This window comes from Lutra lutra, chromosome 5 (assembly GCF_902655055.1).
Source record: "Lutra lutra chromosome 5, mLutLut1.2, whole genome shotgun sequence".
Lineage (NCBI taxonomy): Eukaryota > Metazoa > Chordata > Mammalia > Carnivora > Mustelidae > Lutra > Lutra lutra.
The window spans coordinates 67,971,931-67,999,780 of NC_062282.1; the positions used below are offsets into that span (position 1 = coordinate 67,971,931).

General features: G+C 37.0%; 1 protein-coding gene across 2 annotated transcripts in view; it reads left to right on the top strand.

Annotated features, from left to right (window-relative positions):
* SLC12A2 (solute carrier family 12 member 2) overlaps positions 1-27,850 on the top strand; it is a 112,968-nt gene that overhangs the window by 72,174 nt on the left and 12,944 nt on the right. For both annotated transcript variants that reach the window (XM_047728990.1, XM_047728989.1), the window contains exons 15-19: positions 440-539; positions 4,664-4,775; positions 6,354-6,494; positions 20,418-20,524; positions 24,955-25,034. In XM_047728990.1, the coding sequence (XP_047584946.1) occupies positions 440-539; positions 4,664-4,775; positions 6,354-6,494; positions 20,418-20,524; positions 24,955-25,034 (540 nt within the window). The remainder of the gene's footprint in view (positions 1-439; positions 540-4,663; positions 4,776-6,353; positions 6,495-20,417; positions 20,525-24,954; positions 25,035-27,850) is intronic.

A 27,850-nucleotide genomic window follows, 5' to 3' on the forward strand; every position in this document is an offset into this window, starting at 1 on the left:
TAAAATAACAGATGTCTAAAATCATATTTGGTGGCCAGGCTGTTTATTCAATACAGAATGAAATTTGCCTGTACAAATAACTTATACTGTTATGTACTATAAATGGTCCTTTCAGAGTTTTGAAATCTTTCAGAGATCTGCCTCTTTCTTGTTAGATGTCTGGCTATATTTGTAATAATTTAAAAACTACCTGTGGTACTTTCTTGAGTTGCATGCCCGGCATGTGTGCAGCCTTGTCACCTTAGTTTTTTCTACATTTTACTTTAAAAGCAATTACAGTTCAGATTAGCATAGTGTCATGCTATAGTTCAGAGTACAGTGGTTTATTTTAGCAATTGATTTTTTTATATGAAAGCACTGTTTACTTCTCTGTCTCAGATAGGTTCTTGATTGTTGGTTAATATTGGTATGTTGCTACATGAACACTGTCTTCCCACAGATGTGAACTGGGGATCCTCTACACAAGCTCTGACTTACCTAAATGCACTGCAACATTCGATTCGTCTTTCGGGAGTGGAAGACCATGTGAAAAACTTTAGGTGAGCAGTAAGGTAACATAGAATCATTGGTTGTATATGGCAGTTCGTTCTTTACTTAACATTCAGTAACATTTTTGTATGCTGCTATTTCATGAGAAGTTTCCTGAAAGCATAGATTATTGTTTTTTGTTTTGGCTGGACTTTGGTTGGGCATTTTATTCAAAAACAAGGATGAGATTTTTTTAGTTACAAAAAGTTGACAAAGAGGTGAATTATCTAACTTACAAAAATGTTCTGAGAGTGAAAGTGTTAGAAGTCTCCCATTTGAAGGCTTTTAAGTGTCCGTGCTCACAAAGTGAATTGTTTCTCCCCTCTGCAGCCATCGAAGTTCTGTAAGTACGCTATAACTACTAAGTAGAATCAAAGTTAATTTGCCATCAATAAAAACCTTTTGCTTTGCTTCATTATAGGAATGGGAACATTGAAAAGAGATATTTTATTCCAAAATAACTTCTTAAATCTTTATCAGAATTACACATAAACATAGTTGAGAGAGAAGAAACTTGGGTTTGTCATGAAAATCTGTTGTTGCCCAACTGCTTGTGTCCCTCCTTGTGACCTACCACAGGCAACCACTTTCAACTCTTTGCTGATTCATTTAGTAATTACTTGATATTCTCAGACATCATGATTGTTTTACTGTATTTTTGATGTTTTAGGCCTTATCTGTCCATGCCCTTCATCCACATGTGGTGGCACACACATGCGCTCTTCCCTTTATCCCATCCTCACAGTATACTTTTGTGTCATTATTTTTATTAGGTCGTACTTCATATTTATATTTTTATAACTTTTTAAAATGATTCCCAGCTGATCCATGTAGTAAATTATGATTGTTTTTTCTTGTCTGTACACCTTTCTTGTTTCCTCTGGAGCCATTCTTTTCTTTTCCTAACTTTATATACATGAGCATCACACCCTTCACCAAACTTCGTGAAAGATGTTGTTTTCTGAGCTTCGTAGTTTCTGTTTCTTTGAAGTGTTTTATTCACTGTTTCCTGTTTCTTTAATTTGGGTTCTTAGATTTAGCTTGGTCTGAAGTAATTGTGATCCATGGCCAGGGAGACTGCATTGGTAGGTGGGGCTTGTCAGTAAAACCCTTAGTGTAAATTAATGTGGTTTTACTGGTTCTTTGAGAAATTTAAGTCATCTTGAAGACTTTTTTTTTTTTTTTAGATTGCCCAGAAAGAATATTCTAATATTCTGCTTGTTGATAAAAGTGCTGGCTACCAGAGTTCTTAGGTTGGAAAGGAGGTTGGGAGATCTCCAGATTCAGTGTGTAAATGTGTTCTCACTCCTCCCCTGATGAAAGTAGCTGCTTTTGCCTTTGGTTGTTGTTGGTATCTCACAGACCAGCAGACTTCTTTTTTTTCTTTTAATTTAAAAAAAAATGCTTTTAATTGAAGTATAGTTGACGTATAATACTGAATTAGTTTTAGAGTCACCTGGCTGGCTCAATGAATAGAGCATGATCTCAAGGTCATGAGTTCAAGCCCCTCATTGGGCATAGAACTTACTTAAAAAAATAATAATAAAAAGGTTTTTAAAAGATTTTAAAAATCTATATCAGCTTAAAGTATACTACATTGTGATTTAACCATCATGTACATGATGAAGGTGCTCACCGTGATACATGTATTTTAGTATTATCAGCTCTTCCCGGTGCTGTACTTTTCATCTCCAAGACTTAACGTTATAACTGGAAGTTTGTACTTCTTAATCCCTTCACCCATTTTGCTCACCTCCCCAATCCCCTTCCCTTTGGTGACCAGCAGTTTATATTTATGAGTCTGTTTCTCTCTTTGTTGTTATTGTTGTTGTTGTATTAGTTTGTTTTCTATGAGTCTCTTTCTCCCTTTGTTGCTGTTTATTTTCTCTTATTTTTTTAGACTCCACATGTAAGTGAAATCATACGGTATTTGTCTTTCTCAGTCTGGCTTATCTTCCTTAGTATAATACCCTCTAGGTTCATTCATGTTGTTGCAAATGGCAAGATTTTATTATTTATTATGAACAAGTAATATTCCATTGTGTGTATATATACCACATATTTTTCTATCATTTATCTACCACTGGGTACTTAGGTTTCTTCCGTATCTTGACTGTTGTAAACAACATTGCAATAAACATATGGGTACATTTATCTTTCCCAATTAGTGTTTTCATTTTCATCACCAACATACACGATAGTAAAATTACAGGATCCTCTGGTACTCTCTCTTTAGTGTTTTAAGGAACCTCCAAACTGTTTTTGGTAGTGACTGCACCAATTTTCATTCCCCAAACCCAGTGCATGAGGGCTGCCTTTGTTCTACATCCTCGCTTACTTTTTGTCTTTTTGGTACTAGCCATTCTGAGTATTAGGAAGTGATACCTTGTTGTGATTTTGAGGCCCTTTATGGCAAATAAGCCCTAGCCTAACAGAATTGGGGGAGGACAGAGATACTTGTTCATCATAGAGATGGAAATGATTTGGTTCTGTCTAGTGGTTTCTTGTGCCGAGTTGAAACCACTGCTTCTGACTTTGGTCTCTTTAATACATGGCCCCTTCCTCTTCCGGAGGCACCTACCACCTCTAACTTGTAGGCATTTTGGTGATTTTTTTAAGGCATAAAATCAGGTAGCTTCACAGCTTGCTCATAGATTTAGTCTCTTCCTGATCTGTTATATCCTTTCTTGTTCTTCCATCTGCTTTCTGGCTTTCAGTATTTCTGTATTACTGTTCATATTTTTGTGGATTTTTGTGCCTTAAAAATCCCATTATATGATGGCGGTTTTTTTGTTTGTTTGTTTGTTTTTAAAGATTTATTTGACAGAGAGAGATCACAGGTAGGCAGAGAGGCAGGCACAGAGAGAGGGGGAAGCAGGCTCACTGCTGAGCAGAGAGCCTGATGTGGGGCTCGATCCCAGGACCCCGGGATCATGACCTGAGCCGAAGGCAGAGGCTTTAACCCATTGAGCCACCCAGGAGCCCCAGGAGTCTTTATTCAAGTTTTCATGCTTATTTTATGAGATTAGGACCTACCCTAACATTTAATTTAGTGGTTAAGTCAGAAATTTTAGTTTATTTGCCTTTTGTTAAAGTTTGTTTTAATTATATAAATTCTTGCTTTAAAGAAATTTATGGTAATATTTGAACTTAAAGAACTTAAAGAATTTATGGTAATATTTGAACTTCTAAAATGGATACCCAAATATTTTTCATAAAATAACATTGATTTCCATTTCTTGTCAGCTAAAATCAAGAGTTAAGAATATGTGAAAGTCATGCCACTGTTTTTTGTCTACAAAGGCAATTCAATTTAGTTTTGATTTTCGTCATAATTAAAATTAAAACTTTTACTTCAGATAGAAATCTTCAAATCAACTGTAGCTGATTTTACTTATATGATGGCTGTCATGAAAATTAAGCTAGATTAGAGAGAGCTGATATTATGAAGTAGAAATCACTATTACGTGATCAAGCTAAGAAGGAAAGTGACCTGTTTGTACATGAAGGGAACGCCATGTTCTTAGGAAGTTTTGTGAGTTCTGTGAAAGAACTGGAATATTTTATTACCTTTAGACGGTGAAAAGTTGTTAGATATATTTAATATATTTTAACTGTTCTATTTCTTTTTTCTTTTTCTTTTTTTTTAAAGATGTATTTATTTGACAGACAGAGATCACAAGTAGGCATAAAGGCAGTCAGAGAGAGAGGAAGGGAAGCAGGCTCCCTGCTGAGCAGAGAGCCTGATGTGGGCCTCTGTCCCAGGATGCTGGGATCATGAGCTGAAGGCAGAGGCTTTAATCCACTGAGCCACCCAGGCACCCCTAACTGTTCTATTTCTTCTTGCAATACCTACCAGAATCTTGATGTATAATATTACCTATTATTTTAGAAGGACATTTGGTATGATGTTTGTTCCAAGAAGTTTTTGTTTTTGCATTTCTCATGTACTGATAAACCCTGGTTGAAAGTCCTCTTCTTTTGAGACTTCTGTCGTGTATTGTCCTGAGGACAGTTGCATAAAGGAGATTCTAGTGTAATAATACATTCTTAAGAGAAGCAACTTAAAAACATGTCCATGTTATCAAAAATCTAAACTCCTCTAATATTGTTTTATTTTTTAATCTTAAATTAGGCCACAGTGTCTTGTTATGACAGGTGCTCCAAATTCACGCCCAGCTTTACTTCATCTTGTTCATGATTTCACAAAAAATGTTGGTTTGATGATCTGTAGTCATGTACATATGGTAAGTGTTTGTATTGTTTTTTTATATTAAGACATTTTTTGCTCTGTGTGTATAACTTATAATCTGTGGGGCTTTCTGAGTATGAAACAATTTGACAAGATGAATCTGTTGAGTTTGGGGTTTTTTTGAAGTTAGTTATATTCTTCAAAATATTCTTCAAAATATTCAAAATTTTCTAAACAGTCTCAAAACCTCATTTTAGAAAAGATTTTAGAATTTTGAATCTTTATTCTTTTTCTTATTTAATATGAGATTTTACCAAGCTACATTTTTCTTAAAAAATGGTTTGGCTAAGAAAAGTAGCTTCTTGGTAAGGAGTCTAAATGAAATACATTATGTGCATTTTCTTACTAATATTTTTCATACTGTTCTGAGAACACTAGGAATGTTTACTACTAGAGGAAAAAAGAGGTTCAAGGAGGTAGATGAATTGTGGTAAATAGCTAACATCTAGTATGAAAGAAAAACAAGAGTGCTAAATTTCCAAGCTCGAACTGTTAATTTCCTCTTCATTTGTGTTTTAGCCATGAGTACTAACATTACTAAAAATAGGGGTAAACTTTTCACCCAAAAGTCGTTTTCTGTTTTTGGCATTTTGTCTATTGAGAAGAATTGCTAGATGATGGGTCACCTGTTCTGCATGAGAAATTGGGAGTATTTGTCAAAAGAGCTTTTGTCCCAAACCGTTCTGTGCATCTTGTTAGAAATGTGTGTTGGATGCCCCATATCTCAGCTCCTGCTAGAGTTGCCCTCTCACTTGTATAGACCCAAAGTCAAAGCCGGTCTGGCAGAGAACACAAAGACACTGGCTCCTGGTCCCCCATTAGGACTGGTGGAGTTTTTCAATTTGTCTCTAGGTTTGGTCAGTTCAGGTTGGGGTTTTACCACAAGAAATTACAAATGAGGCAATCTTCTTCCTAGGAAAAACAAACTGTATTTTTCCTTTACTTTTTCATGAACAATCAAGGCGTATTCTTAAACCTACTTTTAGATTTTTGCTTTATATACATTTGCATGTAACACATTTTATGTGTTGCTTGCAAGGATCAAAATAGAATTCCAAGTTGAAAATCTCATTTCCTTAATTGTGTTCTTCATCATTTAACAGAAGTATGAAGAAAAAAATGCATTTATATTTTACAGCAAACTTGCCTTTTCAGTGATATTTTCAGATTCCTCAGAATTAATAACACAGACATTGGGGACAAACAATAAATTGGGAAACTTTTTGTAGAAAAACAGAAGGCTCTTACTTTTCTCCATATGATCTCTTCTCCATTTTCAATAATTTCTTATTTCTGTCATTTACTTAGTGTATTGCAAAACTTCCTATTTATGTTTCAGTGTGTCTTTCTTCCTCTTCTCTCTTTTCATGGTGCCTCCTGTGCCTTAACTGTTCCATCAACCCCATCTTGTCATAATCTTCAGGGCTACAGAAAGAATTCATTGACATGGAAATGAAATGTTCTCTCCCATCCCCAAGGTTTAGGCACCTTGTTTAAGCTAGTATAACAGGGTGATTTTCATAAATGTAGACTGCTTATCTCTCAAGGCATTATTAATATTCTTATCCAAAAGGGCCCTCGAAGACAAGCCATGAAAGAGATGTCCATTGATCAAGCCAAATACCAGCGGTGGCTTATCAAAAACAAGATGAAAGCTTTTTATGCTCCAGTCCATGCAGATGATTTGAGAGAAGGTGCACAGTATTTAATGCAGGTAAATACATTACACATTACACCTTTCAAATAACAAAATTCAAGTTTTGTGTAAGCTTTAAAACCTTTTGCATGCTAGGTATCATTCTTCCTATTAATAAAAATGGTGTATCTTTTAAAATATCTGTATTACTACTAAGATTTGTGTAATCTGAGTGCTTAGAGAACTAGAGAGAGAGTGTGCCATTGGTTGGCAGGGCAAAACCTATCTGGAAGTTATCTTAGCCTATTTCCTTAAGATATTTCCCCATCATTTTCCACTCTACCTCACTGGGGTTTTTTAAAGTGGTAAGTAATGGCAGTTCTTATGTAATTTTTTTAAAATTTCTAGTTCCTTACTATATTTCTATTTATTTACTAAACTTAGACTTCACTTTTATTTTTGTGTATGACACAGTAGTTACATGGGATTTGAAATTAGTCCTGGAATTAAATGCTAGCACTGCCACTTTCTTATTATGAATTTTTTCTGAGCAAGTTACTCATCTGCTTTGAAACTTAATTTCCTCAATCAGCCCTAAAGGTTGTGGGAAGAAATAAATGGGCTAAGATAGTGTTTGCTATCTTATTTTTAGGAATCCCTTTCTTCAAAGAAAGCTTATCTGGAAGCCCATTCACTTTGTTAAAGCAGAGGTGGGAGGCTCAGAGTGCTATCATCTGTGCCCCTTCTGGGTTTTTTTTGTTCTGTTTTGTTTTGTTTTTGTGTGTGTGTGTATGTGTGCGTGTGCGCCCCTTCTTTTTGAATGTTTCACATTTCTCACACTTGACGAGTACAAGGGTAAGAATATCTGAGGTGATCCTCAAGAATAATAAGGGGTGGAAGTGGGCTTTCTGTGGCAGATACAAAGCCTTATTGTAAACTACAGACACCACTTACAATACCACTTAAGACATAGTGGTATTGAAGTAGTGATAATTTAATTAATGGAATAAAACAGGAGAAATAGAACCACTCGTATAGGATATTTAATACATGACTGAGGTAGCATTAAATCCAGGATGGTCTGGGATAATGAATTATCCATGTAAAAAAATAATGTAACAGATCATTACAAAGACTATACAAAAACTATTTCTAGATGGATTAAGGACTCAAATATGAAAGGCAAATTTTTAAACTACTAGAAGAAAATACAGAATACTTCTGTGACTTGGAGTAGGGAAGAATTTTTTAAAATGAGACAGAGAAAATTGAACTATGAAGAAGAGATAAGTATTCTTTAGTTAAAATTTAGAACTTTGTGCTTCTGAAAAAAAAAACCAAACCCATGAAAACAAAAATAGGAAACCACGGACCAGAGAGACAACATGTTACTAGCAAAAGTATATGGCCCAGAATATGTAAAGAAATCGTGTAAATCAGGAAGAGGGAAATAAAGGAGCAAAAATAAAGGAAAAGAAGAGGATACATAAATGGCAATGGATATATTAAAACAATACATTGTATCAATTAAAGTAATTAATGTACACATAATTACATTATTACAATGTATATAATGTATTAATATAATACAATACATGTTTACTCCATACTCATTAGACTGACCAGAGTTTGGTCTGCCACTTGAAAGTGTTAGGAGCAGTTAGAGCACTTGGAAATCTTGGCACTGCTGTAATAACACAGATGGGACAACCGTTTGGGGCAGCAACCTGGCAGTGTCCTGCAAATTTGAAACTGTGGGCATCCTAGGACATCCCATTCTTACATGTATACCTTAGGGAAACTTACATGTGTAAAGATTATCTGAAACTGCAGAGCAGCATTATGTGTGGTAGTGACAAAGAGCTGGGCATAAATTCAACAACCATCAGTCATGGTTTTAAAGATCCTGGTATAATCATGCAGTGGAATTCTACATAGCAATAGGGAGAAACTTCGAAAACAAAGAGCATTAAGGAGAATAGCAAGCTAAAATATAGGAACAATATGGGGATACTATAAAATTTTAAATTTTATATGAATTAAAAATGTGTAGATGTGTCTGCCTAAATAATGGAATACGTAGTAAAAATACAAAGAGGGCACGAGAAGGAAACATAGGGTGTTTGAAGTGTGTCATGTTTATTTTCTTTAGGTAGTGGGTACATGATTATTTGTTCACTTTTTTAAGTTTTTTTTTTAAAGATTTTATTTATTTATTTGACAGAGAGTGATCACAAGTAGGCAGAGAGGCAGGCGTGGGGTGGGGGGGGTGCGGGAAGCAGGCTCTCCGCCAAGCAGAGAGCCCAGTGCGGGGCTCTACCCCAGGACCCTGAGATCGTGACCTGAGCTGAAGGCAGAGGCTTAACCCACTGAGCCACCCAGGTGCCCCTATTCACTTTTCTATGCGAAATTTTTATTATTTAAGTAAATTCCTATCTCTGGTCATAAGGTTGTTTCCACTGGGTAAATCTTACTTGTTTTCTACAATTTATAGGAACATTTCTATAGCATTTCCTATGTATTTAATCAATATTATGTAGGAAATGAGGGAAAATGCTTTCTTAGAGTAGCGCTCCTAAGCTTGAGGTTGCATGGGAATCACCTGGTGGACTTTTGAGAACAACCTGCTGGGCTGTGGCTTAGCAGGTCTGCAGTGAGTCCTGAGAGGTTGCCATTCTGTGACTCGACAGCTGCTGCTCTGCAGTCCACGTCCTGCATTTTGATGACATCTGCCTGTAAAGGTTCCTATAATAAAAATGACACTGTTGATGAGAGTGAAGGTGCATTATCCCCATCAGACGTCCCCTAACATGTTCACCCCAGTGGGCCTTGAGCATTTCAGCAGTGTGGGGCAAAGGTGGGATGCATAGAAGAGTGGTATTTTTTTTTTAAGATTTTTTTTTTTTTTTTTTTTTTATTTGACAGAGAGAGATCACAAGCAGGCAGAGAGGCAGGCAGAGAGAGAGGAGGAAGCAGGTTCTCCGCTGAGCAGAGAGCCCGATGCGGGGCTCGATCCCAGGACCCTGAGATCATGACCCTGAGATCATGAGCCAAAGGCAGCGGCTTAACCCGCTGAGCCACCCAGGCGCCCCAGAAGAGTGGTATTTTGAGGCTGTCCTATAAACCTGGCATATACCAGCACTTGACATAGGTGTCCAAGAGGTTGACTTCATTCTGGTGGCAGAGCTATCTGTGCAAAATAAACTTACACATGGGAGAATTAATCACTAACATCTTAGTGTAAATTGCCACTGGCAGTATTTCTCTTTACTTTGTACCTTCTGGAAAGGTGTTACATCAAATGGCAAATGCCTATATATCTGTTAGAGATTTATCATCTTTGTCAAAATAGTTTTTTGTATGTTGATTTGTTTCTTCAGTGACTTATGTTATAGTCCCAGAAATGCTGTTTTTAGATGGTTCTTAGACTTTCCTACACCTTTCTCTCTGACTTTTCATTTCTCTATCCCTCATTTATCTAGTTACTGATGATACGCATTTTAGTTATCTTTAAATTAGCATTTAAACATCCAACTTTCACAGTAAAACTTGAGATTCAGTTTTTTAAAAAGAGGCATTCTACCTGTAGCTTGCTTAAGGAGTCCTTTGGTAGTGACACATCAGAACTGCTGACTTGTTTATACATTTGGATTTTTCATTTCTTTTTTTTTTTTAAGATTTTATTTATTTATTTGAGAGAGAGAGACACCCGAGAGAGGGAACACAAGCAGGGAGAGAGAGGGAGAAGCAGGTTTCCCTTCAAGCAGGGAGCCCAATGGGAAGCTCCATCCCCAGACCCTGGGACCATGACCTGAACCAAAGGCAGCTGCTTAAGGACTGAGCCACCCAGGCGCTGCTTCTTTTCTTTTTTTAATGGCAGGAGCCACTAACCTGTCAATTCAGTTTTAAACCTTCATTGCAAAGAGGAAAATCTAATAGTTCTTACTGAAAATTCATATCATAGATTATGATGGCCCTTTAAATCAAGTGGATCTCATTCAGAATCTCATTATAGACATAACTCTACCTTTTTCCAGGACAAAAATGGCCTAGAAGTATACTCTGTAATATATATGGAGTGTTTCTGGCACCTTTCCCCTTCATTAGCCAGATTTTAAGGTAAATGGTCATTTCTTTTAAATTATTCTAAAATAAGTAAATCAAAATAATTTCACATTCCCAATAAGAATATTTGAAATAAATTATGTCCAGATCCTATAGCAACATCCTAAATCTACGGAGCCATGGGATAATTGCTAATGATAATTTAAAGCCATCATTGTTAGCTGAACATTTTAACCATCCAGGACAAGGAGCCACAAGTCTACAGGTTTTCTTTCTCACTGATTTTTAAAGTGATACAAATCTCACAGCAGTACTTAACTGCATTTAAGTAGATAACCATAATGTTTGGAAATGTTTTTACTTAATAGTGAAATGCAAAAATAAAAGTCATGTACCATTGTGGATGTTAAGTGGTCTTTCTGCTGCAGTAAGAACAGTTATGATACTGCCCAGAAAAATATGATAACAAATACATTTCTCATCAGCAAATTCTGGTGGAAGACGAACAGAAAATATTGCTAAGGAGTCAGAGGAACAAATTACAGGAATATTTGAAACTAGAGATGAGCTTCAAAGGACTGCATTCTGCCTGATTGGTTTCAATTATGGAATTCCATAAAAAACTGATTTTTTATGAACCATTAAATCTGTTCTAGAGAAGACATATTTTCAGGAATAAATGATTCTTTGAAACACATGATGTTTTATGGAAACAAAACGTTACTTGTGAGTGAATAGCTACTTGGATTAGAATTTACAAAGAATTTAGGGATGAGTGATACATTTGAAATTTCTTTGCTCAGTCATTCAGGGGAAAGTTATTGAAATAATGAAGTTGAAATGAGCACAGAGTGCTGTGGGATGTTACTGTTAATTTTATAAAAATAAAACATTTTAATTATAATAAGATTGTGACAAAAGTTTGTGATGAAAAAGAAAATAAAAAGAGGATTACAGTGACAACATTTTGTGCCATCAAGAAGTTACTGGTTGTCTTGTGGCTTAGTTCTTTAAAAAGCTCTAAAACTTAAAGATGTTTCTTGCTTTTCTTTTACCAGACAAACAAAAACAAAACTGTGTGGGTTAGTGGCTATCTTGGTACCTAACAGATAGTTGTAAAAAATAATAATGGTTATTTTTTATCTGTCCCTTGAGGGCAAAGAGTGGTTTTTAATACTGAGTGGGGGAAAAAAATCTTATTTTTTGAAAGAAACTTGTGCATGGAGAGAATGTTTTAAGAATGAGTTGAAGTTTTATATGGTTAGAAATATTTCTAATTATCCCAAGTCCTTAGGACCATGTGTGAGCCATGGTAAGCACTTCATATATATTTGAGTTAATTTAATCTTTGCAAAACATGATTTAAGTATGTCCTGTTTAAAAATTTGAGTGTGGGGATGTCTAGCTGACTCACCAAGTAGAACATGTGGCACTTGATCTCTATTTGAGCCTCACATTGACAGTAGAATTACTTTAAAAAATAAAAATAAATAAATGTGGACTTCACATCATGCACCAAAATTGACTCAAAATAGATCAGCGATATAGGAGCTAAAACCATAGAACTCTTAGAAAAAAATATAGAGATAAATTTTCATGACCTTGGATTTGGCAGTGTATTCTTAGATATGACACCAGAAGAATGAGCAACAAAAGAATAAAATAGATGGAGGAGTCAAGATGGCGGAGAAGTAGCAGGCTGAGACTACTTCGGGTAGTGGGAGATCAGCTAAATAGCTTATCTAAAGATTGCAAACACCTACAAATCCAACGGGAGATTGAAGAGAAGAAGAACAGCAATTCTAGAAACAGAAAATCAACCACTATCTGAAAGGTAGGACTGGCGGAGAAGTGAATCCAAAGCGATGGGAAGATAGACCGCGGGGGGAGGGGCCGGCTCCCGGCGAGCAGCGGAGCAACGGAGCAAAATCAGGACTTTTAAAAGTCTGTTCCGCTGAGGGACATCGCTCCAGAGGCTTAACTGGAAGCCCAGGCGGGGTCAGCATGGCCTCAGGTCCCGCAGGGTCGCAGAAGGATCGGGGGTGTCTGAGTGTCGCAGAGCTTACCGGTATTAGAACGGGGAAGCCGGCTACAGAGACAGAGCCGAGGAGTGACTCTCAGCTCGAGGTTGCCTTGAACCGGTCGCAGGCTCAGTCAGCTCGGAGCGCGGCTGGAGGCCAGGATGACGGGAGTCATTGGGCACTGTTCTCTGAGGGCGCACTGAGGAGTGGGGCCCCGGGCTCTAGGCTCCTCCGGGCCGGAGACCTGGAGGCCGCCATCTTCATTCCCATCCTCCGGAACTCTACGGAAAGCGCTCAGGGAACAAAGCTCCCGAAAGCAAACCAGAGCGGATTACTCAGCTACTCAGCGCGGCCCCGGGTAAGGGCAGTGCAACTCCGCCTGGGGCAAAGACGCTTGAGAATCACTACAACAGGCCCCTCCCCCAGAAGATCAACGGGAAACCCAGCCAGGACCAAGTTCACCTACCGAGGAGTGCAGTTTCAATACCAAGGAGAGCGGCAGAATTCCAGAGGAGAAGAAAACAAAGCACGGAACTCATGGCTTTCTCCCCATGATTTTTTAGCCTTGCAGTTAATTTAATTTTTTTTTCTTTTTCAATTTTTTTTCTTTTCTTTTTCTCTTCTTCTGCTAAATTTTTTTAACTTTTACCGTTTTCTTTTTTAACGTTTTTTAAATAGTTTATCTAATACATATATATTTTTTCTTCTTTTTATATTTTTTCTTTATCGGCTTTCTTTTTTTAAATAGTTTCTTTTTTTTTTTTTTTTTTTTTCTTTTTGAACCCCTTTTTATCCCCTTTCTCCCCCCTCACAATTTGGGATCTCTTCTGATTTAGCTAAAGTATATTTTCCTGGGGTTGTTGCCACCCTTTTAGTATTTTACTTGCTCCTTCATAAACTCTTATCTGGACAAAATGACAAGGCAGAAAAATTCACAACAAAAAAAAAGAACAAGAGGCAGTACCAAAGGCTAGGGACCTAATCAATACAGACATTGGTAATATGTGAGTTATAGAGTTCAGAATGACGATTCTCAAGGTTCTAGCCGGGCTTGAAAAAGGCATGGAAGATATTAAAGCAACCCTCTCGGGAGATATAAAAGCCCTTTCTGGAGAAATAAAAGAACTAAAATCTAACCAAGTTGAAATCAAAAAAGCTATTAATGAGGTGCAATCAAAAATGGAGGCTCTCACTGCTAGGATAAATGAGGCAGAAGAAAGAATTAGCGATATAGAAGACCAAATGACAGAGAATAAAGAAGCTGAGCAAAAGAGGGACAAACAGCTACTGGACCACGAGGGGAGAATTCGAGAGATAAGTGACACCATAAGACGAAACTACATTAGAATAATTGGGATTCCAGAAGAAGAGGAAACAGAGAGGGGAGCAGAAGGTATATTGGAGAGAATTATTGGAGAGAATTTCCCCAATATGGCAAAGGGAACAAGCATCAAAATTCAAGAGGTTCAGAGAACCCCCCTCAAAATCAATAAGAATAGGTCCACACCCCATCACCTAATAGTAAAATTTACAAGTCTTAGTGACAAAGAAAAGATCCTGAAAGCAGCCCGGGAAAAGAAGTCTGTAACGTACAATGGTAAAAATATTAAATTGGCAGCAGACTTATCCACAGAGACCTGGCAGGCCAGAAAGAGCTGGCATGATATATTCAGAGTACTAAATGAGAAAAACATGCAGCCAAGAATACTATATCCAGCTAGGCTATCATTGAAAATAGAAGGAGAGATTAAAAGCTTCCAGGACAAACAAAAACTGAAAGAATTTGCAAATACCAAACCATCTCTACAGGAAATATTGAAAGGGGTCCTCTAAGCAAAGAGAGACCCTAAAAGTAGTAGATCAGAAAGAAACAGAGACAATATACAATAACAGTCACCTTACAGGCAATACAATGGCACTAAATTCATATCTCTCAATACTTACCCTGAATGTTAATGGGCTAAATGCCCCAATCAAAAGACACAGGGTATCAGAATGGATAAAAAAGCAAAACCCATCTATATGTTGCCTACAAGAAACTCATCTTAAACCCGAAGACACCTCCAGGTTTCAAGTGAGGGGGTGGAAAAGAATTTACCATGCTAATGGACATCAGAAGAAAGCAGGGGTGGCAATCCTTATATCAGATCAATTAGATTTTAAGCCAAAGACTATAATAAGAGATGAGGAAGGACACTATATCATACTCAAAGGAACTGTCCAACAAGAAGATCTAACAATTTTAAATATCTATGCCCCTAACGTGGGAGCAGCCAACTATATAAACCAATTAATAACAAAATCAAAGAAACACATCGACATGAATACAATAATAGTAGGGGATTTTAACACTCCCCTCACTGAAATGGACAGATCATCCAAGCAAAAGATCAACAAGGAAATCAAGGCCTTAAATGACACACTGGATCAGATGGACATCACAGATATATTCAGAACATTTCATCCCAAAGCAACAGAATGCACATTCTTCTCTAGTGCACATGGAACATTCTCCAGAATAGATCACATTCTTGGTCCTAAATCAAGTCTCAACCGGTATCAAAAGATTGGGATCATTCCCTGCATATTTTCAGACCACAATGCTCTAAAGCTAGAACTCAATCACAAGAGGAAATTTGGAAAGAACCCAAATACGTGGAGACTAAACAGCATCCTTCTAAAGAATGAATGGGTCAACCAGGAAATTAAAGAAGAATTGAAAAAATTTATGGAAACAAATGATAATGAAAACACAACGGTTCAGAATCTGTGGGACACAACAAAGGCAGTCCTGAGAGGAAAATATATAGCGGTACAGGCCTTTCTCAAGAAACAAGAAAGGTCTCAGGTACACAACCTAACCCTACACCTAAAGGAGCTGGAGAAATAACAACAAAGAAAGCCTAAACCCAGCAGGAGAAGAGAAATCATAAAGATTAGAGCAGAAATCAATGAAATAGAAACCAAAAACACAATAGAACAAATCAACGAAACTAGGAGCTGGTTCTTTGAAAGAATTAATAAGATTGATAAACCCCTGGCCAGACTTATCAAAAAGAAAAGAGAAAGGACCCAAATCAATAAAATCATGAATGAAAGAGGAGAGATCACAACGAACACCAAAGAAATACAGACAATTATAAGAACATACTATGAGCAACTCTACGCCAACAAATTTGACAATCTGGAAGAAATGGATGCATTCCTAGAGACATATAAACTACCACAACTGAACCCGGAAGAAATAGAAAGCCTGAACAGACCCATAACCAGTAAGGAGATTGAAACAGTCATCAAAAATCTCCAAACAAACAAAAGCCCAGGGCCAGACGGCTTCCCGGGGGAATTCTACCAAACATTTAAAGAAGAACTAATTCCTATTCTCCTGAAACTGTTCCAAAAAATAGCAATAGAAGGAAAACTTCCAAACTCATTTTATGAGGCCAGCATCACCTTGATCCCAAAACCAGACAAGGATCCCAACAAAAAAGAGAACTACAGACCAATATCCTTGATGAACACAGATGCAAAAATTCTCGCCAAAATACTAGCCAATAGGATTCAACAGTACGTTAAAAGGATTATTCACCACGACCAAGTGGGATTTATTCCAGGGCTGCAAGGCTGGTTCAACATCCGCAAATCAATCAATGTGATACAACACATTAATAAAAGAAAGAACAAGAACCATATGATACTCTCCATAGATGCTGAAAAAGCATTTGACAAAGTACAGCATCCCTTCCTGATCAAAACTCTTCAAAGTGTAGGGATAGACGGCACATACCTCAATATTATCAAAGCCATCTATGAAAAACCCACCGCAAATATCATTCTCAATGGAGAAAAACTGAAAGCTTTTCCGCTAAGGTCAGGAACACAGCAGGGATGTCCGTTATCACCACTGCTATTCAATATAGTACTAGAAGTCCTAGCCTCAGCAATCAGACAACAAAAGGAAATTAAAGGCATCCAAATCGGCAAAGAAGAAGTCAAACTATCACTCTTTGCAGATGATATGATACTATATGTGGAAAACCCAAAAGACTCCACTCCAAAACTGCTAGAACTTGTACAGGAATTCAGTAAAGTGTCAGGATATAAAATCAATGCACAGAAATCAGTTGCATTTCTCTACACCAACAACAAGACATAAGAAAGAGAAATTAAGGAGTCCATCCCATTTACAATTGCACCCAAAACTATAAGATACCTAGGAATAAACCTAACTAAAGAGACTAAGAATCTATACTCAGAAAACTATAAAGTACTCATGAAAGAAATTGAGGAAGACACAAAGAAATGGAAAAATGTTCCATGCTCCTGGATTGGAAGAATAAATATTGTGAAAATGTCTATGCTACCTAAAGCAATCTACACATTTAATGCAATTCCTATCAAAGTACCATCCATTTTTTTTTTCAAAGAAATGGAACAAATAATCCTAAAATTTATATGGAACCAGAAAAGACCTCGAATAGCCAAAGGAATATTGAAAAAGAAAGCCAAAGTTGGTGGCATCACAATTCCAGACTTCAAGCTCTATTACAAAGCTGTCATCATCAAGACAGCATGGTACTGGCACAAAAACAGACACATAGATCAATGGAACAGAATAGAGAGCCCAGAAATGGACCCTCAACTCTATGGTCAACTCATCTTCGACAAAGCAGGAAAGAATGTCCAATGGAAAAAAGACAGCCTCTTCAATAAATGGTGTTGGGAAAATTGGACAGCCAAATGCAGAAAAATGAAATTGGATCATTTCCTTACACCACACACGAAAATAAACTCAAAATGGATGAAGGATCTCAATGTGAGAAAGGAATCCATCAAAATCCTCGAGGAGAACACAGGCAGCAACCTCTTCGACGTCAGCCGCAGCAACATCTTCCTAGGAACATCACCAAAGGCAAGGGAAGCAAGGGCAAAAATGAACTTTTGGGATTTTATCAAGATCCAAAGCTTTTGCACAGCAAAGGAAACAGTTAACAAAACCAAAAGACAACTGACAGAATGGGAGAAGATATTTGCAAATGACATATCAGATAAAGGGCTAGTGTCCAAAATCTATAAAGAACTTAGCAAACTCAACACCCAAAGAACAAATAATCCAATCAAGAAATGGGCAGAGGACATGAACAGACATTTCTGCAAAGAAGACATCCAGATGGCCAACAGACACATGAAAAAGTGCTCCATATCACTCAGCATCAGGGAAATACAAATCAAAACCACAATGAGATATCACCTCACACCAGTCAGAATGGCTAAAATTAACAAGTCAGGAAAGGACAGATGCTGGCGAGGATGCGGAGAAAGGGGAACCCTCCTACACTGTTGGTGGGAATGCAAGCTGGTGCAACCACTCTGGAAAACAGCATGGAGGTTCCTCAAAATGTTGAAAATAGAACTACCCTATGACCCTGCAATTGCACTGCTGGGTATTTACCCTAAAGATACAAACGTAGTGATCCGAAGGGGCACATGCACCCGAATGTTTATAGCAGCAATGTCTACAATAGCCAAACTATGGAAAGAACCTAGATGTCCATCTCCAGACGAATGGATAAAGAAGAGGTGGTATATATACACAATGGAATACTATGCAGCCATCAAAAGAAATGAAATCTTGCCATTTGCGACGATGTGGATGGAACTAGAGGGTATCATGCTTAGCGAAATAAGTCAATCGGAGAAAGACAACTATCATATGATCTCCCTGATATGAGGGAGAGGAGATGCAACATGGGGGGTTGAGGGGGTAGGAGAAGAGTAAATGAAACAAGATGGGATTGGGAGGGAGACAAACCATAAGTGACTCTTAATCTCACAAAACAAACTGAGGGTTGATGGGGGGAGGGGGTTGGGAGAGGGGGGTGGGGTTATGGATATTGGGGAGGGTATGTGCTATGGTGAGTGCTGTGAAGTGTGTAAACCTGGCGATTCGCAGACCTGTACCCCTGGGGATAAAAATATATGTTTATAAAGCTGTAAAAAAAAAGAAAAAAGAAAGGATGAATACCCAAGTTTTGTAGCAACATGGACGGGACTGGAAGAGATTATGCTGAGTGAAATAAGTCAAGCAGAGAGAGTCAAGTATCATATGGTTTCACTTATTTGTGGAGCATAACAAATAGGATGGAGGACAAGGGGAGATGGAGAGGAGAAGGGAGTTGAGGGAAATTGGAAGGGGAGGTGAACCATGAGAGACTATGGACTCTGAAAAACGATCTGAGAATTTTGAAGGGGTGGGGGTTGGGAGGTTGGGGGCACCAGGTGGTGGGTATTGTAGAGGGCACGGATTGCATGGAGCACTGGGTGTGGTGCAAAAATAATGAATACTGTCATGCTGAAAAAATAAAAAATTAAAAAAAAAATAAAATAGATAAATTGGACATCATCAAAATTAAAAACTTACGTTCATCAAAGGACATCAAGAAAGTGAAAGACAACCTACAGAATGGAAGAACATACTTGTAAGTCATACATCTGATGAAGTTTAATATCCAGAACATATGAATTCCTAAAACAGGAAGAAAAAGACCAACAACCCAGTTAAAAATCGGCTAAGGATTTGAGTAAATGTTTCTCCAAGTAAGATCTAAAGATAGCTAATAAATGCATGAAGAGATGCTCAGTATCCTTAGTCATAGGGAAATGCTTATCAAAATCACCATGAGATAACTTTATACTCCCAGGATATCTATAATTTTAAAACAACCCCTCTCTGCCAACACCCCACCACCACCAAAATCAAGAAATGACAAGTGTTGCTAAGCATGTGGAGAAATTGAAATGCATGCATTGCTGGTGGGCTCATAGCATGCTTTAGGTGCTGTGGGAAACAGTTCAGTGGTTGCTTGGCATAGTACGGAATCTGCATATGACCAGCAGTTCTACTCCTTGACATACATGTGAAGAAATTGGAGCAAGGGGCCAAACACGTTGTTATCTTTGTATGCCAGTGTTGATAGCATTTCTCACAATAGCCAAAAGGTGAGCCTCCATCAACAGATAAATGGATAAACAAAATGTGGTACTCAACAAATAGTGGAATATCATTCAGCCCCAGAAAAGAATCTAATTCTGATAGATGGTGTAATGCGGATGAACCTGAAAGACATGATTCTAAATAAAATAAACCAGTCACAAGGGACAGACATTGAGGACAAGCAAATTCAAGTGACAGAAGTATATTAAATGTTACCAGCACCTGGAGGGAGGCAAGAAATGAGTAATTATGGTGAGAAAATTTTTATTTGGGGCTCTGAAAAAACTTTGCAAATAGATAATGAGGTTCAAAAATCTGTGTTTTACTATCTTACAAAAGAAGAGATTCATGGGATTTGGGGGTATGTTAAGCATATTGACTTGCAGCTCTTGATGAAGTTACACAAAAAATAATTTGATGGAACATTTGAGGAAGAAAGTTAGCCACTTCTTAGGAGAAACTTGTGCATGGTTGGTCAAAAGAAGTCAAAATTTAGTGGTGGAATTCAGAACTGCAATGAATAATGCTTGCCTTCCATTTGGACTTTTGCTTCTGGATGTTAATGGCTAGCAAAAACCTAAGGATAACACTATCATTATGATTTTTATGAAAGATTAGATATACTGCTATCTTTTTCTTACTAAAAATAGAGAAATTATGGCAAATCATATGAGTATGAAAATGTCCATTTAGAATTCTTAAAGCATTTATCTTCAATTTTTGCATATGTTTAATCATAATATATGATAATGTAATATATATAGTTTATTAACATGCGTGAATTAGATACTCAAGAGTTTTTGCTGATAAGGGTGCACAGCTTAAAAATGTTTATAGTCTATCCATTTGGAGGATTAGATCCTTTAAAAAATATTTTGCTGAATAGTACATCTTTAAAGTTATATTTTTCCTGTACTTTAGGCTGCTGGTCTTGGGCGTATGAAGCCCAATACACTTGTCCTTGGATTTAAGAAAGACTGGTTGCAAGCAGATATGAGAGATGTGGATATGTACATAAACATATTTCAGTAAGTATCCTTTTAACTCAGTAACTTGACTCAGAAAGTGAAAACTTGCTGGTTTTTGAAGCCTTGTTTGCAAAGGTTTCTCATATAGTCTCTTCTAGTAGAAGCATAAGAATGAAAAACAATCCAATGAGGTTATCAGGTTTTCAGTTGATTAGCTATTAACAAAAATTTTTGATTGAGCTTTCTATGTCACTTCATACATTCAAACATTCACACATGTATACAAATGAACACACACGTACATACTGTGGCTTCCCATTTAAGTTAGGAAGCTTTTTTGAGTCCTTGTAGCTATTGCTGAGCAGATTTCCCGGTGTTGTCAGATCCGTCACCTTCTGTTACATCATTATAATATCTGGAGCTGAGAAAGGCATATCATCATTGATATCACCCTCAGAAGTTTTAGTTTGCTGTCCTTGGAAACTGGTTTTGCAGTTAATTGATTAATGCATTAGCTCATTTATATTTCTTTTCTCTTTTTTTAGTGTACTTAACATGAGTTGCTTTTCTACTCTTGAGTGTAAATTCTGGGTCTGCTATTCACTTGTTAGTGGTATTTCAAATGAAGGATACTTATCAGTGATCATAGTTGTGGTTAACATGACTTCAGCTGCCTTTGTAAGGATTGTTTAATGCATTCTTTTTTTGGTGTTGTTACTTTGTCTTTTTTTTTTCCTCTTTCTGATTTTAGTCTGTTTATGTCTCAATTGATTTTTTATGAATGCATCTGCTTAATCTACCACAAATGCTTTTGGAACAGAGTTATTTAATAAAAAGAATAAGATTTCTTTTTATTTTTGCCAGATTTTCTTCTTAATTTTGAAGTACTTCCTTTCCTAGTATTCTGGAATTTGCTTAACAGGTCTCTTTATCTCTCTCATACTGCTTTTTAAAGAATAAAGGGGACTTTTCACACCACCATTTTTTTAAAAATGTTTTATTTTAATTCTAATATAGTTAACATACCAGTTTTAACATATTAGTTTCAGGTGTACCAGAGAGTGCTTCAACAATTCTCTACATCACTCAGTGCTCATCATGAAAAGTGTCCTCCTGAATCCCCATCACCTCTTTATTCCATCCCCCTAGCGACTGTGCTCTGGCAACTCTGTTTTCAGTGGTTGAGTCTATCATACCACCATTCTTTTTTTTTTTTTTTAAGTTTTTATTTATTTATTTGACAGACAGAGATCACAAGTAAGCAGAGAAGCAGGCAGAGAGAGAGAGGAGGAAGCAGTCTCCCTGCTGAGCAGAGAGCCTGATGCAGGGCTTGATCCCAGGATCCTGGGATCAGGACCTGAGCTGAAGGCAGAGGCTTTAACCCACTGAGCCACCCAGGTGCCCCGGTTTTTTTTTGTTTGTTTGTTTTTTTCTTTAAGGTAATCTCAACCAAACGTGAGGCTTGAACTTAAAACCCCAAGATCAAGAGTCACATGCTCTACCCACTGATCCAGCCAGGTGCCCCACACCACCATTCTTGACAGAAGAAGAATGTTTTCTTATTAAAGCTGCTGGTAAAATAGAACTGTTCATTTGTTCTTATAAAGTATTCCCTGTATGTACAAACAGTTGTCCTTTTAAAAAAAAAAAATTGTATTTGGCAAAGTAGGTCTTATGACCAGATTCAAATCTTATTTCTCTGAAGTTTGATCTGATTACCCTTAACTCACCGGAGTTATTTCCCTTACTGGAACTCCCATTGGAACCATACTTACTTACCTGTAGCATATAAGACAGTTTTGTTTTCTTTTTTTTTTTTTTTTTTTGGATTAAAGACTTTATTTATTTGACAGAGAGATAAAAAGAGAACAAGTAGGTAGAGCAGCAGGCAGAGAGAGAGAAGCAGGTTATCCACTGGGAGAAGCAGGCTCCACAGGGAGCCTGAGGCGGGCCTCAGTCCCAGGACCCTGGGATCACGACCTGAGCCCAAGACAGCTGCTTAACTGACTGAGCCACCCTGGCGCCCCAACAGTTTTGTTTTCATAGCTACCTTGAAATAACTTTGAAGGATCAGCCATAATCCTATAAAGAGATTTAAAACACCTCTTTAGGGGCGCCTGGGTGGCTCAGTGGGTTAAAGCCTCTGCCTTCAGCTCAGGTCATGATCCCGGGGTCCTGGGATCGAGCCCCACATCGGCCTTTCTGCTCTGCAGGGAGCCTGCTTCCTCCTCTCTCTCTCTCTGCCTGCCTCTCTGCCTACTTGTGATCTCTGTCTGTCAAATAAATAAATAAAATATTTTAAAAAATAAAAAATAATAAAACACCTCTTTATATTGATTAGTAAAGTATACAATGAATAAATACTTTACCCAAATAATTCTTAAGGGCTCTGAGTAAAATTAAAGCCCTGCTGGACCTTCAAGTGCTGTGACTGTTCTTTAGCTTTGGGGTTATTACATTTTTGTAAGCCTCATTTCATCCTACTTTCTAATTCTGCCCTGTGTATTTCTGTATATATGGGAATTTGGAAAGGAAGGACGGTGTAAAAGAAAGGTTAAATCATGTGGGCCATCCTCCATGGGTTGTGCTTTTTTTTTTCTCAAGATGAAAGACCAGGGAGATGGAATAATTATTACAGAAAATAGAAAAAGTGACATTTTTATAAATAATTTTTACACTGTTAGTTGTAGTAGCTCATATGGGAACACTGAAAGAAAGGGATCTTTCTGACTCAGGAACTGAAGTGAATGTTTGAGAGTCAAGTATTACTCTGAGTACTGTACAGCAGGCAGCAATTAAAAGATAGGAAAATAACGCTCTCTGGTTTTCTAAGGCCGTGGCGACTGATGGCAGTTTTAAAGCAATGATATTGCTTATCCTTTTATCTTGTGGCACTTCAGTTTAGTTGCTTAAAAATACTTAAAGCAGTTGACGTTTATTTACTGTGCCTAGTGACAGCATGGAGGGTCTGAAACTCCAGATCAGTTTTTATAGCTTAGAGAAATTATGTAGCTTGTAGAAATCCCTATGGTTGATAACAAAAACATTTAGCTATTTTAATCCAAAGTAAGCTCAGGAATCTATATTCCCTGGATTTTTTTAAATCAAATTGATTTTAATTCACTTGGGATTTATTAACTATTTTTTAAATACTTACAGTTACTCTTCTCTAGTGTTACTGCTTTCAGTATACAACTGAGGTAGGTTAATATGTCCATTAATTTCTTTTTCTAATGAATCTCTTTAGACCTCTGTTAATTCATTACAGGAATGAGGCCAAAATTGCCTCTCCATTATTTTAAAAAAACAAAACACCAATAAAAGACCTGTTACAGTGATACATGTTTTTGTGTGTGTCAGTACGAACCAAAGTTTGTTTTTTTTTAAGCTTTTAGCCTTTGCTTTTTGTTATATGTAACTATAGATTATGTATCACTTTTTTGCATATAGTGAATATTTATTGCTTGCAAAGGTAAAAATAAAAATGAAAAATAAAAGTTAACCAAGCCTGTTACACTCTGGGCAACAAGCTGAGGTTTAGAAATTTGTATTCTTTTTTTTTTTTTTTTTAAAGATTTTATTTATTTATTTATTGGACAGATAGAGATCACAAGTAGGCAGAGAGGTAGGCAGAGAGAGAGAGATGGGGGGAAGCAGGCTCACTTCTGAGCAGAGAGCCTGATGCGGGGCTCGATCCCATGACCCTGGGATCATGACCTGAGCTGAAGGCAGAGGCTTTAACCCACTGAGCCACCCAGGCACCCCTAGAAATTTGTATTCTTGCAGTAGATTTGAGAAGAATTGGATCTACGTGATTCATCCTCTCAACAGTTTCCAGCATTGACGTGTGGTTTTAGAATTGTCTTCGAGGTTTTAGCGTATTTTGTGTGTGTTATAGGATGCTTCCTTTTGTGTTTAAAAACTTGAAAGGACATATGAATATATGCCTGCAAATGCATATAAAATCTTTGGACTACTCATTAAACCATATTTGTAAAAATGTAAGAATTGTTTTAAAATACACTGGCTCAAAATTAAAAAAATACACTGACTCCTTTCAGAAGTGATCCCTTTATACTCTCCAGCCTGTTCACATTCTCAGATTTTCTTTTGTCTTCAGTATTTATCTTGACTTTCAGGGTATAAGCCTAAATAAAGTATGGTGGGAATACTGATGTTATTTTTCTATAATTTTAATTTGTTTCTGATAGGATATGATATTAGTACAGGCACTGCTCTTAAATGCCTGGTGTAGGTAGAGTATCAGTATTATAAAGATCTATACTTTAGTGGTTTTTAAGAGTATTACAGAAAAAAGAAGAGGAAATGGTATAGGATTTGAAAGCATCATCATATGGGCCTCACTGTATTTTTAAAAGTGTATTTTAAAAATCAGACATTTAAAGCTGAAAGAAAAATCTCTTACTGCCTTCATTTTATAGAGGAGGACACGAAAATGTTTGTGATTTTGATTTTTTCCCCTCTTACAGTGACGCCTTTGACATACAATATGGAGTAGTGGTTATCCGCCTAAAAGAGGGTCTGGATATATCTCATCTTCAAGGACAAGGTAAATCTTGCTTGAATAAGTTTTTCATTTTAAAAACAGAAGTGACTTTGTTAGAAAATGATGGCATTCTCACATACTCTTCGGTAACTTCAACATTCACGGTCAGTTCAGTCATGTACTTACTGTATGGCATGTGGAGATCAGATCTATTTGGCTCCAACAGTTTGTACCAACATGGATGATGGCTGGTGGTTATTAACAGAGAGAATAAAATTTAGTCATAACCATCTAAAAAGCTTAAGAGAAACAAGTGTTAGTTATGGTTTAAGATTGGCCAAATTTGTAAAAATATGTGATAAATAAAATAGAGGACAAAATAATGACTGCTAAATCATCAGACATTTTCATGTTCTTGAAGGTCATGCTTTTTTACAGAGTTATATTAATAATGAAAAACTAAACTTGGTGATATCATTTACTCATTCTTGACATAAGACCCTACGAATTATGAATCATTTTTTAAACTTTTTCATTTTGAAATAATTATAGATCTTAAGAAGTTCAAAAAGAAATAGTAGTCAGGTCCTATGTACCCTTCATCCGTTTCTCCCAATGGTAACATCTTGTATGTCTGTTGTTATATGTCGTAACCAGGAAATTGACATTGGGACAGTTTACCTACCTTATTCAGATTTCATAGGTTTTACTTAAACTTGTGTGTGCATGTGTTCATGAACACGTGTGTAGTTCTCTGCCATGTAACACGTGTACCCAATTCATATAAACACCACATTCAAGATATGGAACTGTTCCATTGCCACAAAAACCTCCCTTGTACTACCCTTTTAAGCCCCCAAAGACTTTGTCTTTCCCCCATCATTAATCCCTGACACTAATCTCTTCTCCAAGTATGTAATTTTTAAAGCATTTACAAAAAAAAAAAAAAAAAAAAAGTTTTTAGATGAAGCTTAAAATCTAATTAAGGTGTACTGGTTACTTTTGCCCACCTTAATAAAAACTGTGGAAAATTCCATACCCTCTAATGATTTTCTAGTAGTTGAACAAATAAGCTGAAGAAAATTGCATACCTAATATTTTGCCCTTATCAATTAATTAACGAAATCATCAAAAATAACTAAGCCTAAATAGCTGAGAGGCACATCATGAACTTTTGTCATCTGTTTATGTATTTAAACAGTTGTAATCCTCCCCCTCCTCCCACCATTTCAAGGGTATTGTGCAGTTTTGAAAGGAACGCTTTGAAGTCTTTATCCAGTAACACAAAAGTATGGCTTGCTGAAAATGCATTTTCTTCCTCTGGAGTAGGCCTTGCAAAACACTATTTCAGTTCTCTCTTGCACTATGAGTGATTGAGGTTTAGGGTACTTGTTAACACTGCAGAATTAGTAGTGTTCCCTTTCACTCTCAGAAGTATCACAGTTAGACTAATAAATTATATTTATAGCTCTATAATTTACTGAGATTTGAATGTGACTGGAACTTTAAGAAAATATTTTCAGTGTTTATTATGAAAATTGTTTTGAAGGTCTTGTTACTCATTATCAGGATTTGGAGACAGGAATTTGGTTCAGTACAGGATTAAGAGCAGAGGCTTTGGAGTTGGATCTCCTTTGAAAATCCCACCTTTTTCTCTTAGTACAGTAGTTGTGCAGTCTGGGCATATCTGTCGACTTCCAAGCCTCTCTTTCCTCATCTCTTCAGACATGTTCACTGGGGCACCTGGCTGGCTCAGTCAGAAGAACATGCAACTCTTAATCTTGTGGTCATGAGTTCAAGCCCCACACTGGGTATAGAGATTACTTAAATAAAACTTAAAAAAAACAACAACAAAAAACCCAAATAGTACTTACTTCATAAGGGTTGTTGTAAAGACACAGCTTGTAAAGTTCTTAGCATAGTGTTGGTACCTCCGATGTCGTTTCTCCTGATCTTTCTCATGATATACACAAATCAGTAATGAGGATTATGTGTGAATGGTCCATTTTCATGTATTTTTGTCTTTGTGGTGCATGTTTTCATGGTGGAAGTTAACTGTTTACCAACTCCTTCCCAAAGGAAGGAAAATTAGGAATGTGCTTTAAAAATGAAGAAATGGGGGCTCCTGGGTGGCTCAGTTGGTTAAGTACCTGCCTTCAGCTCAAGTCATGATCTCGGGGTTCTGGGATGGATTCCCATGTCGGGTTTCCCCCCTTTTGCCCCTCCCCCTACTTGTGCACTCTCTATCTCTCTCAAATAAATAAAATCTTTTAAAAAAATAAAAATTAAATAAAAATGAAGAAGTGGGGGCGCCTGGGTGGCTCAGTGGGTTAGGCTGCTGCCTTCGGCTCAGGTCATGATCTCAGGGTCCTGGGATCGAGCCCCACATTGGGCTCTCTGCTCAGCGGGGAGCCTGCTTCCCCTCTCTCTCTCCGCCTGCCTCTCTGTCTACTTGTGATCTCTCTGTGTCAAATAAATAAATAAAATCTTAAAAAAGAAAAAAAATGAAGAAGTGGTACTTTTACCATGAGCTTATCCTCTGGCTTCGGCTCTCTAGTCCGGAGTGTAATTTTTCAGTGTTTTCTGTCATCTTACAGGTATGTGAATATTTGTCACATTTTGTAGTTTTTACATGTGTAAATGACTTTGAGAGTTTATTCATATTTTATACATCATTCTTTTGTCTACCACATTCTTAATTTCCTTGATTCAAATGTCTGATGCTTAACTATGGCTCAGGATGTTTGAGTGAATAGTCCTTTCAAAAGAGATGATCACAAAAAAAAAAAAAAAGATCACATATGTTCACATAAGAAATCATTTATTGTAAACTTATTTCATAATAAACTTTGCTATGAATTGTCATTTAATTAATACTA